The following is a 14444-nucleotide window of genomic DNA, read 5'->3' as shown; positions in this document are numbered from 1 at the left end:
TTGTTTGAATTTAATTAAGTAAAAACAATCGTTATTTCTAGTGAAATCACGTTTTCTATTTTAAAGACGTTTAAAAAATCACAGCAATAAAAAATGGCGGTTTCGCCATGTTTCTCGTTCCTAATTTGAGTTTTTTCGGCAGATGCGTTTATAGGTCCGGGCTGCGAGTACGTCATAGCGCCTGTGGCCAGGTATGCAGGTGCTTGGAAGATACCTGTCATTACGGCAGGAGCGCACGCAGAAGCCTTCCAGCACAAAGCAGACTATCCAACGCTCACCCGGATGATGGGAAGCTACAGTATGGTTGGACATGCGGTCAAAGATATACTGAAGGTGAGTGAATTCGAAATAGCCACTGTTTTTTAAGAACATACAACTTTTTTCATTATTTTATTTTTTTATTAAAATTTATTGCAACAGAGACGGAAAACATTTTTGAGCGGGGAATGTGGAAGTCAAGGCTTTTGTCATATCATCGGTTGATTAAAATGCTCACTTAACGCACTGCGCAACGATGCAATAATTTATCTCTGTCTAGAAAATAATTTATTTATTTATTAACCCTCCCTTTCCGGTGACGTGTAGTTAGTACACATTGCATCTAATAACTTTTGTATCTCTGAAAATATAATGAATACTGGGGTAAGATTGTCGGTGTTTCTTCATTATACATTTACGTATTGATTTAAATATTTCAATATATAATAATAAATACTTATTGGGCACAGAAATAGTATTTAATGAGAAATTGGACATGATTCGCCTGTACAATTTAAAGCTTACCGATTTGCCACATTGCCCCGGTGATGAAGTAAAATATACGGAGTTTAAGATTGTTTTTGTCAATTGTGTGTAAAAACACTTTATATTTTTTAGTTTATTATCATGCCTATACGGCAAAATGGCCTTTTACAAAACTTATGATGTTAACATATTTGGTTTCAATATTTAAAAAAAAACAACATACATTACAAAGATTTAGAAACAAAAATTAAACATAAAAATTATATAACACATTCAGTAGATGTTTAAAAAAGATTGAAATAAATTAAAAAATCAAATTAAACAAAAGTAAATACAACAGGAAAATCACGAAGCACTGTTTTATATAAAAGTTATACGAAAGGCTTAATTATCATTCACCATCTTTGAAAAAGCTCAATAAGTTTAGTTTATAAGAACAATATCCTACACTAAATATATCCGATACGTGGGAATAACTATTGCCTAGATGCCAAGCTCCTGGAGTCTATTTAATATAGCATTATAAGTATACACCGTCCGTGAATTGTTGCTATCTATATATTTTTCTTATTCTCGATGCTATAGATGAATTCGCGAGCGAAAAAGACAATTTCACTGACTAAGGCCAGCCTGTACTTCTGCCACATTACGCTCAGTTGTACACGGAGCTCCATTTAGGGTGGTTCGTTTGCTTGCACTGTGAGCGTTAGCAAATGGTTTTTTAATTTTTTTGTTTTTAGCGGTTATATTTAAAATATTATCATTTCGAATATAGCTTAGAGCAACTGCTGATTAATGTCCAGTTTTTAAGATTTTGAATCAAATGTATTGATTACACAAAACCGGAAAGCGCAGATTTTTTTAGCACAGTAAAACAAGGGTTAAACAGCACAAAAACACCGACTTAAACTATATTTTTTGGCAAAAGTTCTTTGAAATGGCAGTGTTTATCGCGTAATAGATAATACGCTTGACTTATATATTTTCTCGTAATCCCGGGTATTCTGTGCTTTAATTTAGCACTGAATTTGGACCTCCTGACCTATCATAGTGCCAAAAATGGTTTTAAAAAAAGTATGTTTGATAAAAAAAATTACACACGAAAAATAATAAATACCGGTTTACCCAATAATTTCTCCGGATATTTGTTACTTACTCACAGCTCCTTTGTCTCTTGAGATGTAAATCTAACATCATCATCATCATTTTTGATTCGCACTAAATGATGCATAGGGTTGTAAAGATAGGTGCGCGTGAATTGATGTGAATTGAGAAAGATGGATTTCAATTGAAGTTATTTATTGAGTAGATACACACGAGTTAGATCATTATAATTTTGTACAGAAGGAAGATACAAGATCGAACACTGGCGAGGAGCTGGTGGACGGGTGACACAAAATGTCAAGTTGAAATGTGCATGTTCTTCCGATTCACGACGTTTAATAACTTGTCCGAGCTGACGTTGCATAGGATTATGCGATGCGGGCCAAAGCGGTGTTTGGCTCTGCCAACTTCACGGCTTGTTGGTTATGCCTTCCACAGGGTCACTGCATCACACTTACCATAGCGTATCTTGGTCATTTTTGTAACATTAAGGTGCCAATCCTAGATCTATAAATTATTGATGTGTGAAAACACCTTTTCACATGGTCTTTTCATTTCAACCATGCCGGGAATCAAACATGACACCTCTTGGATGATGTGAAAATGCGCTGAGTATTAATATACCTAATTAATCCTTAAAAAGTGAGATTCTCGTTGTTTTTTTCGACTCCCATATAACTCATGCAAAAGATACGAATTTCGCATTGAATTTCAGCTTCAATTCCTGGTTTTCAGATTTATTTTTGGATTTTTATATTTTTTGGATATGGAAGCCAAAGCATCTACAGGGCTTTTAATACGTGATTGGCTGGTTAAAGCATTGACTTTGAAACACTGTAAAACATTAATTTTCTGCCCGTGTTTGAACATCCACAGTCCTTTCATTCTTCTATGTGATAATTCTTGTGAAATTAAAGAGCTGAAACCTTTCTTGAGGCGTTTGAGTTACTTCACCTACATAATATGTAGACTAGTACTGTATTTTTATGCAACTGATCCAATAAGAAGTACCGTATTTTGCAAATAAGACGCATCAGACCAACCAAAATTTTCGGTAAAAAAGTGCGTCTTATGGTCCAAAAAATACGGCATATAAAATTTTTATAAATACTTTTTCATGTTGGATTGGGTAGGCGATATAAACCCGCAGGTGAGTCTCACTCGCACCAATAATTTTTTTTTAAATTTCTCATGAAATCAACAAATGGAAGAATCGAAAAAATATGAATTTTTGAGCTTTGGCCGAATGAAAATGTAAAATGGCCACTTGATCCTGATAACGACAGGTCATAAGCCATATAAATGCCTCAACTTACACATTCCCTTTTCTTAAATGCTATCCATTTCTGTTGAGTATCTTAATCCATTTTGTGTCTACAAAAGTTTAAACAAACCCAAAGGGTTGTTGACTTGAATATTTTATTTACCCAGCACAAATGAAAGCATCATTACAACATACAAAGAAAAATGATATATAATGGTTATTGATTGCTTGATATATAAAAGTTATTGATTGATTAAAAAGAGCGTTTTGAAAATTAAATGAGTCGTATGTTTAGTTTTCTAGTAGAAGCTTATTACTTAAATACGGTGAGTTTTTGTAGTGAGAAAAATATTTGGATAAACTGAGCCTTTACAAATAACACGAGTTCGGAATAGCACATGTTTATCTTACGTAAGTAGGCAGCGTGAAACATTATTCCTGTCAACATTATGCTCGTGGGAGTTTAGGTCTTACAAGAAGGATTTATTATTATGTAAACCAAAAAATCCTAGCACAGTGATTTGTACTGACTTATCTTTGCACTCGTGTTACTAAATAACATGTTGTAATATTATTTACTCAGAATAAAAGACTGAGTCAAGCGTTATTGCCAAAATTAGGAAAAGCATGTTGCGATAGTTTGGACGTCACACGGAGAGAATAAATAGCGAAATAATGGTCAATAAGATTTATGACGAGAATATTGATACATGCGAAAAATAAGGAAAATCGATAAATGCGTTGCATGATCGTATTCGACAAATACTTGAAAATTTACAAGTCGGAATGATTGGCGTGTGTGAAAGAAAATGTAAGATGGTAATATGGCAACAAAAATGTAATTGGACACCTACGTAAAATATCGTAACCTACCAAACGCGATTTTTTTGAAAAAGAATTTACATATATTTTTGTCCAGTATAAATCTACACACTGATTTAAAAAAAATGGTTTGCATGTTAATTTATTTGTATATATTTTAAAATAAACTTACAATGTTTCGCGATTTTTGTAAAAATGCACGTACAAAATTTTACTTCGGAAAAGACTTCATATACACAATATTGTACGAACGACACACGAAATTTAACCTCGGAAATATTTATTAAAAACAAATTATACGGTTAGATACGATAATTATTTGATACTCACAAACGATACACAATTTAGTAAGAAGCACTGCTGATAATAAACGTTGTTATTCTGCACATAAATATTACTACTAAAACTAACCAAATATATCTTTCAAACTGAAGCCGATTAAACTACTCATTAATTAGTAGTTTTACATTTTGGCAGCTACTCATAGACGTCACTTGCGTTGCGTACGCAATTGCCGATTTAAATTCAATTATGCCATGTTGTATGTTAGGGTCAAAATATTGCTGGAATTAAAAGGGAATAGGGTGGGATATTTCACGTGTAAGAAGCGAATTCACTAATAATATCAATTAAAAATTCGATTATTTTACCATCTGTCATATTGTGAAATAAAACAAGATGTACATTTTGTAAGTATTGCTAGGGTAGTCGAATTTTTTACCCGGCTTTCTAATCAATCCTCAATATAATATTAAACGGTATTAATTTACTTAATAACTAAATTATTATTTTAAGTTTTTTTTAACGTTTGTTTTGTTAAAGTAGCTGTTTTTTATAGTCCAGCCATTAAAATACATTTTGAAAAAATTAAATATTAAAAATGAAAAAAAATGAAAATATACAAAAATTATAATTTTAAAAACTAAAAAAAAAAACAAATATCTACTAGTACGTTTATAAATATATTTAACCTGTATTTATTTGTACATTTATTTTTCTCTTTTTATAAATGAACATAAATACTTAAACATCAGCCAGAACCCTAAACTATTTCTTTAATAGCAAGTTTAAACTTAATTTGGCTAATGTGAAAAATGTCAATACAACTAATCTGGTTCCCTAGACTGTGCAATCTTGAAATATGTGTGCAATTATGAATCAAGGGTTAAGCTGTATAATTCTTGAAAACTGGAATTCGTGTTAGGGTAGAGTGTAATGGAACGTAGTTATGCAGAAAACAACCAGCCATAGAAAACTGAGATAATAGCACTTTTGTGAAAAGAGTGAATAATAAAATCTACACAACTGTTGGAAAGTTTTTACTTTGGCAAATAATAAATGATGCATGCATTCGTTTTTTTATAAAAATTGATTGAATTATGTATTTGACCAGATTTAATGACTTCAATGATAGACAGATCTAATTTTGAAAGAAACCCCGTACGAACTCTGAATGTGTGAGGTGACATTAATTTTAATGACATTTTGACATCATTAAATTTCCAAAAGGTGATAATTATAGTTTTTTGTAAGAACGTGGCCTGGCTGTTTAAAACAGAACATAGAATTGACCTTCCTGAATTCGATAATACCAATATCTTTTTTTTTTTTTAATTTTGGACTGGCTGCTTTCTGCATAATTACGTTTAATTCAAACAAATTGAGAAGATGTTCAGTGTTACGGGAAATTGTATATAAAAAATGTGTTCTTACCCGCGGTAAAAATTAGAGCATTCAATTGTACGGCGAAGTTTCTCTAAAAGGCATAAAAAAATAATATAAATGGACTTCTTCAAATGAATGTGATAGATTTCCAATTTTCAGGAAGCTAACTTACCAATCAGGACAACTTGCCTGAAAGAAATAGTGACGTCACGCGCGGAGTAATAAAAAAATACAAAACCATTTAAAAAAACCTTTAAAATAATACGATACATATAAATAAAAAAAATTGGCTCAGTTAAATGGCGTGCATTTGTTGTTTGTGATTTGAGATTGCTTTATTTTTAATTATTGGGAGCAACGCATTGTTTACGGTTAGCCCGATTTTTTAAATATGATCGTAAAAATCATATTGCTGAATAAGTTTATTTATTTTTTATTTGTGTTTTTTTTTCATACATTAAACGCCCATAGGGCTTTAGCTATACAAATTTGTTTATAAAATACATAGTAAAGTTTATAAACAAAAATAGGTAGCAGTTATACAAAGGTTAAAATATTAATTCGATAAAAACATGTTTAAGAAGATATAGCAGAAGTCATTCAAAAGTTTGTAATTTATTTGTTACCAAGTGTTGTTAAATATATCTGAAAGAATAAAAAAAAAGGAATTAAGAGCACATACACATATTGATATTAACAAATAAAGACAGGTTACTTCATCACTATGATAATTTAGTAGCAAGGAAGTAGCTAATTTTAATATCGATTTAACTGGTAAATTATTGCATTGTACTTGACATCATTTTTGATTTAATAAAAGCAGGCAAAGTACTAACAGCTACTTTGCGTCTAGTTAAAAAGGAGGATATATGCAAATTTTCCAATAGCAAATTATATGATATCTCAGAAAGAAGAAGACCCATCATAAAGTTACATGTAGTAGGAATTTTCTCTGGACTCTCTAAGTTATCAATATTTACATTATAAGTGCACATTTACATTCTAATTGAATTTGCATATGATGAGTTGTTTTTTTTTAAACATAATCATTTTTCAATACACATTTAAAAAAGGTATTGCGATGTAGAAGTACAGGGTAAAGCATCCACCCATACTTAACATTAACACTCTCTCGTCAGTTGCAAAATAGAACCAACACACCAATCAGCACAACTCACCGAAGAAAATTAGTGACGTCACGGGCGGAGTATTTAAAAATGTCGAAAACTTTAAAAATCGTAGCATGATAATATGATGCATTAAAAAAATTGGCTTAGTTTGATAGAAAATCAACAAACTTTCTCATTCTTTTTCCTCCTAAAAATGAATAGACAAAAGAATATGAATGTTTATACCGAGGATAAATGAGGGTTCGATTTGCGAACCCGTGGAAATTCATGGTTTTTTTATTTAGGCAAATTAAAAAAAACTAACGCAACAACTTTCAACATTATTTTGAATTATATTTTATTATTATGCATATAAATTTAATATTTAACATGTAAACAGTGACGAAATAATGGAGATTATTTCAAGAAACAGTAGCGATGTAATAAATTCAATTTTGGTTGTACGCTTTGCAACATTCAAGTCGGTAGAGGTTGCCATATTTGAAACAAAGACAATAATTAAAAAGTTAGATTCTTACACTTTTTTTTTATTTCATTGAAAAGAAATATTAGCGTTTTTATAATTGACCCAAATATTTCAATTTTTGTGGTTATTTTGAACGAGTTGTAAATAACTCACTTTAGATAATTTAAATTAAGTTGGGGCAGAGTGGGGTTCGAACCTCGGAACTCTGGTCCGTGAGTCCGCAACACTAGCCACGAAACTAAAACCCGATTCAAAAGCATAATTTAGAACTGAAAATGTTATAACTATTGCTAACAATTGTATTCTGAATAAATTTCTTTTGACTTTTCCGGGTTTGCAACTATTGCCCTCAAATGGTAAATGTGACAGTGTTAAAAATGATAACGTAAACTATCCAACAATATCGTAAGTGCTGCTTTTCCGAAATCCCTTCTCAAAGAGGTTCTCCATCCCTGTTGAGTTACCGAAAATATTCTCGTATTTAAAATGTTTTGTAATTAATCTTCTATTTTTTAATTAAATTATAATAACCCAGAAACTTACTTAACTTTTTGTGCTAAGATTGTGGAGTAAATTTGACGGGCGCTGAAGGGGTAAATATGTTTTGTACAGCATCCCTTTGAAACAAGGGATGGTATTACATATTTAGGTGTAAAATATTATATCTCACAGCTGTAACGCGAGCTTTGAGAGGGTTGATTAATATGGGTCTAGGAAGTTAGACTAATCAGAAATAAGTAGTTTGCAGTGCTGTAATTCCGACAAACGACGCTTAAATACATTCATTTAATAATTAACTCATGTTCATATTAAAAAGAAAAAGCATTATATATATATTGCCGACTAAATTTTGTAATGCTGAAAAAAATAAAGTGTGTGATCCTGTGATAAAAATACGTTATATTATAGAAAATAGAAATATATCATTTTTGTTACATAAACATAAATGATCAGACTTACATATTAGGTCCAGGGACTTTGAAGTATTCTATTGTAAAAACACATTTTTAAATAAATTAATCAAGACAACAATATCTAAAATTGAACCCGAGACCAAAGAATGGTAAGCAAATGCGTTGACTGACCGTTTGACCGCTAGATGGACGATTTCAAAATTTAATAAAAAAAACACTTTTACTACAAGCCCGATAATAAATTTATCAGCCTTAAAATGCGTAATACAGTTAGTTCTGGTATAAAAACACATTATCTCAAAGTAAATATTCGCAAATCAAATTCATAAAATATTCTGATACAATTTATTTCCAAAGTACAAAATTTTACTGAGGAAGTAACTTTTTTGTACATTTTTAAAGGCAGATTTTTTTATGAATCGATCGACCTTAAAAAAATTGGTAAATCTTTTTCAAGTTTATTCAAAGTCAAAACACATTTTTAGCTTTAAAAAAACAATCCGATCATTATTGTTGTGTGTACATAAAACGCTATAAAAACACATGCGTAAACAAGACGAATAATATATCGTTCAAAATACAAACCCTGACAGAAAAAGAATACGAAAAAAACAAGATAAATATTGCCTTTTCAATCCAATTGATTCTCGTAGAATGTTTTATTTTTTGGAGTTTTCATTAGGAAATATAGAGTCGAATTTATGTCCACAGAAATCTGTTTTTCCCGCCGGACACGATTTCCTTTCTTTTTACATTATTTTATTAAATACTGGATGTTATTATCAAAATAGTTTCCAAGAATAAAGGTCATTGATTGTTTTTACAAGTACATACATAGAAATATTACAGGAGAAAACTACTTTATAAATAAACTGTCAAAGCTGTTGGCCCATTATAAAAAAAAAATGTCTTTAAAAATGGGATATTATTTTATGTACAAATAATCTCTATTGTCAAACAAATGAAAGTAAATATTTGTCCTAAACCACAAACCGACTTCGTATCTACCGGTTTTTTTTATTTATTTTTTATTTATTTACAATTTTAAAAAACCCGTTAGGGTAACATTAGAAATTTAATATTGTCTAGTCATTTTATGTCTCGTCTAGTCTAGTTAGTTCAGTCATCATGTGCTTTTTCAGATTGATTTTAAATTTGTCTCCATTAAAAGTTTTCAAGTAGTAAGGTAGGTCGTTGTAGTGTTTAAGTCCATTATGTAGTATTTTTGACTGTCCTGTGTTTGTCTTTGCTTTTTCAATATGATAGTGTTTTTGTTGTCTGGTGTTATATTTATGTATGTCAGCATTTTTGACTAATATTATGTCGTCGTCTTGTATGTTTCCCAGTGTTATTTTGTGCACAATTTTTAAGGTCTCAATTTTAGTCAAGTAGTTTATGTCAAACTGGTGTGTTTTTTTGTACAGTTCAGTCGTAGAGGTCAGGTAGGGTAGGTTGTATGTTAGTTTAAGAATTTTATTTTGTTGTCTTTGTATTCTTGTTATGTCTGTCTTGTTACCAGTTCCCCAAAAGGCGATCATGTAACTCAATTTACTTTTGACATAGGCTTCGTACATCATAATTTCAGACGTACCTGTCTTTTCATTAGGCCACTTATAATGTACAGTAGCATGCAAATCTCAGTATGCATCTTCACCATAGTACTAAGACAATGTGTTTAAATCAACTTGCTGTTAGAAAACATTATATTAGAAGCTAGCAGTCAAGTTAGTGTTAGCTTACAATAGCATGTATCCTATCGGCAGGCTGGTTTTAATATTTTTGTGTGTACCATGGAAAATATGGTAAGCGGGATTTCGATTCAGTGTCTTGACAAAGAGACGGGTTCGTCTTGAAACCCGTAATCATAGAAAAGTCGGTAACGGTTATTTACAAATATTTACTAGTATTTGTTTTATTTATTTTTGTATTTCTTTTTCCAGGGTTTTGGTTGGGAAGTATGTGGTATGATCTTTCACAACTACGGTCCTCACTCCAACAAAGGAAACAGCCTCTGCTACCTCACTGCCGCAGCGATACATACTGTTCTTAACGGGAAAGCCAAGGGCCTTCCGGTCAAACAGTTTGATGAGGAAAAGTCTACGAGGGAAGAGTATTTGGACATCTTGAGGAATATGTCAAAATCTGCAAGAAGTGAGTACATTTCAATGTTTATAACAATAACAAACAATAAATACTTTGTTGAATCTTGCTGTGTATTTATTTCATAACGTATTTTAAGTTATTTAGAGCGATATGAATATTAAAATTTTGCTAAAAACATATTGTAAAACTGAAATATAAACACTCAAAAATATTATTCCTAAAAAAAAACGAAAAATCCCGTTCCATTAAAAACAGCTTGACCTAATCTTTTTTACCAATAATATATATAAAAATTAAATTGATGGCATAACTAAACTTAGAATTTAATGAAAATGCCATTAAATTTGAGTTATTTTTATTTATTTTCAAAATAAAAATCATATGAATTTTTTTTTAATTGCTTTTTTATTCATTTTTTTTCTCTTATTATTCATAAAAAAAAATAAACGAGTATTTATGTACCTAAAGTTCATCAAAACTTCAAGAAGCGTAATCTGTCGGTCGAAAAATAATTTCATTATATTAGCTTTGAGTAAACTTTTTTATCTGGTATACTTTAAAACGCTTATCGCTTTATTGAATATTTATTTACTTTAGTTTTATGATGGCAAAATTTGTGAAAAACGGCGTTTAAATATGGCAAAATCGTATGATTTGCTCACCTTTTATCAGGCTTTAACCTGTTTAAAATACTTTTATGAAACAACCTTGATTCGGTGTCTACTTTTTAAAATTAATATAAAAAAATAAATTAAACGAGGCTTATCTATAGGTCCATTATGTTTATTTATTATTTTACATTTTGAGAAACGATTTCATTTCATTTCGTATATTTACAAGTTGATTGTGAGTTTCTTTGTATTTTCACATCTCAGTATAATCTTTTTATTTGTGAAACCTCGTTTAATGAGCGTTTTAGTGACTGGCAAAAGAAAATCATCCACACAAACAAAAGGAAGATAAATAATCTTAGGAGGTATCCTGTAGGGGAAGAAATTCACTTTCTAGTGCCTTGAGATTTTCCCCAGAAACTTTTAAACTGTCTGTGTGTTTACTCTTTTGGTGACAAGAACAGGGGGAATTTATCGACTACTCTTTTTAAACAACCCCATTATTATAGCTGTTAAATTGATAAATAAGTAAAAAATATCATGTATTTTAAGGTGATGTTATGTTAAGTTTAATTCATTGTAAGACTCTTGGGTTGTAAAAAAAGTCATTAAAAAAATCATTGAAAAATGACTTTATAAGAAATTATGAAGGCAAACTTATAATAGATAATAAATTACTTTTCAATGAGAAAGTTCAGTGGTTTTTTATATATTTTAATTTTTTAATATGCTATCAAAATAAGTCAACTTTCATCATCATCATTCCCTTCCCGCACCTAATGGTGCATAGGGCACTGCATTGGTAACCAGCGTATCTTGATCATGTAAACTCCCTTAATGACGTTGTCATGAAGCACATTGGCTCAAATACAGAAATAAATGATATAATAAATGATTTCGCCTTAAGTTTTGTGAATGAAATAGAAAAAATAAAACATAACTGCAAAATTAAAACTCTATTGGATAACGTACATGTAAAAAAACAATTGCAATCATTGCGTTTCCCATATGCGAGGCCTATTCAAATACAAAAAAAAATATTACTGAGCTTAACTCACTAAAATCGTCAGACTCAATAAGAGTTCGAGATTTAAAATATATAAAGGAAAATATCAGGCACTTGCTTTGTAAAATAATAAATATGTGTCTAGAAAAGGGGATTTATCCTGATTGTCTAAAAATATCTATAATAAGGCCTATTTACAAAGGAAACTCTCACTTGGAATACTGTAACTATAGACCTATCTCTATATTGACTTGTATAAATAAAATATTTAAAACATTCTTGGTTCAGAATATAACAAAATATCTTGATAAGAATTCAATAATAAATTGTAAACAGTATGGGTTTCAAAAAAGGAAAAACACAACACAGTTATTGTCTGACTTTGCAAACAATGTAAGCCAAGCCTTAAATAACAAAAAACACGTGATTGTTATATTCGTCGATTATGCTAAAACCTTCGACACCTTAGATCACTCTCGCCTTGTAGAATGTTTGGACGATGCTGGGATCAGAGGAAAGTATAAAGAACTACTCGCTAACTATCTCAATAATTGAAATATAATTGTGAAAATACAAGACATATTCAGAAAAAAGTACAAGTAAAAACGGGAGTACCCCAGGGGTCAGTAATTGGTCCCCTAGAATACCTGATATACTGTAACTCTATGGCAAGTGTCATACAACACTCACTGTGCTATCAGTTTGCAGATAATACGGCAATTGTTGCTATTGGAGACTCACAAATAGACGCGCAGCAAAAACTGCAATCAGATTTTAATCAAGTTTTAAGATAGTCACGTGATTATAGCCTAACAATAAATGTAAAAAAAAACGAAAGCGTTACACATTACGTCCCCATATAATAGACTAAAAGAAGATTTGTTAATATATGCACACACTCACGAATGCTTGCATATCAATCTACAAGACTGCAAATGCATAAAAATAGATCACGTATCAAAGTATAAGTATTTAGGTATTATTATAGATTCCACTTTTAATTGGGAAGAACAGATAAAAACAGCTATAAGCTAAGAGTTTGCCTACTTAATATGTACCATTTAAAACCATACATACCATACCCAGTGCTGAGACTAGTTTACTTGGGGCTAGTTGACCTAATTATTCAATATGGATTAAGAATATAGGGACTAAGTTTTAAATCTTATACGGATAGTCTTGAACCCACAGGTACAAATTTTGAAAATTTTCGTACCAGTAAAAATAAAGAATGAGGCAAAAGACAACAATAAAATATTATTTGATTTTGTTATCGTTTTGCCAATTAACAAACAGTGTCAGTATAAGATAATGACAAATGATTTCCTCGATTGCAATTTTAAATCCAAAATAAACCACCAGATCATGACCCGACAAGTATCGGCAAAGCAGCTGATGGTACCACGACAGAAAAACTACTATGGTGACAGAACAATGGGTAGTGTAGTACCAAAACTGTACAATTTAATACCAGCTAAAAATCGTGAAGAAAAAAACATAATTTCATTTAAAAAAATAGTCAAAAAATTATTAAACAGCAAGTGAAACTTAAGTGTATAAATATATGTTATTCTTCAATTGTAATGTAACCCGCAGACAAGCTTCGGCTTTGCGGGAGCAAAAATACAATTATGTATGTTACTTATTTGTTAAAATGAATAAAACTTTTTAAAAAAATATTATTTTTTTTAGTTACATGAAGGTAAGATGATGAAATTACAGTCTTACGCTTCAGAAACCAGTCCAGGGACTATGAAATATTCAAGTGTGAAAACACCCTTTTAAACAAATATTTCAAATCAACCATGTCGGGAATCGAACCCGCGACCTCTTGCTTGGTAGGCAAACGCGCTGACCATTACACCACGAGGCCGACAAAGTCGACTTTACAATTACAAATTACAGTTCATTGAACGCATGTTATTGGATGGCAGACCCTTCTATTTATTTACTTTTTTTAAATTAAGTTTCTGTATAAACATGAAATCTGTACATATAAAATAAAATAAAATAATTTAAACATTTTAATACTTTCTCCATTCTCAACTGCACGATATTCAAACGTTGACTTTTATAGTAACTGTTCGATCACTGACTTATACAGTAACATTTTTGAACGTTTGCCAAGCTGCATTATTTAATTTTTTTCCATTTCCAGTGAATTCAATAGTTCCATAAACTTTTTATCGTGCAATAGTTATCGTATTTGTGGTTGTGGACCCACAAACATTCCCTTTTTATTTTTTACATCTCTTATATAAAGGAACTTCCGTATGAGGTACATGAAACCGGGAGTATTTTCCATGGCCTTGACGAAATTCTGAGGGTGATGGAGAAATTTTGAATACGTATTTGAAAACAGGATAAAAAAACTGCGTTTACTTTTAAAAGACTGCGATAAATAATTCCTTTGCACGCGGTGATGTAACATCGTGTTACTACACGCAAAAGACGAAATATTCTAAAGTTCAGACATTTGAAAAAAAAAAACATGGAGATATACTCTTCAATAATTTATTTTCCATAATTTTAAAAACGAACATATAATTTACTCCTGTAAAATAAATTAAAAATCATAAAAACTCCGGGCATCTTACATGCGTGCTCTCCCGCTC

At 30.8% G+C, this 14444-nt stretch overlaps 1 protein-coding gene across 1 annotated transcript in view; it reads left to right on the top strand.

The window, feature by feature from the left end:
• Positions 1-10260, top strand: part of LOC148283052 (atrial natriuretic peptide receptor 3-like) — a gene marked incomplete at its 3' end in the record, with an annotated part of 88171 nt that extends 77911 nt beyond the window's left edge. The window contains exons 3-4 of the mRNA XM_088224130.1: positions 143-333; positions 10050-10260. Of these exons, the coding sequence (XP_088080256.1) occupies positions 143-333; positions 10050-10260 (402 nt within the window). The remainder of the gene's footprint in view (positions 1-142; positions 334-10049) is intronic.
• Between the last annotated feature and the right edge of the window lie 4184 nt (positions 10261-14444).

Source organism: Micrasema longulum, unplaced genomic scaffold (assembly GCF_059751315.1).
Source record: "Micrasema longulum isolate JH-2025_06_02 unplaced genomic scaffold, ASM5975131v1 h1tg000265l, whole genome shotgun sequence".
Classification (NCBI taxonomy): domain Eukaryota; kingdom Metazoa; phylum Arthropoda; class Insecta; order Trichoptera; family Brachycentridae; genus Micrasema; species Micrasema longulum.
Note: the sequence above shows the minus strand (reverse complement) of the source record. Positions and strands in the feature narration are given on the sequence as shown.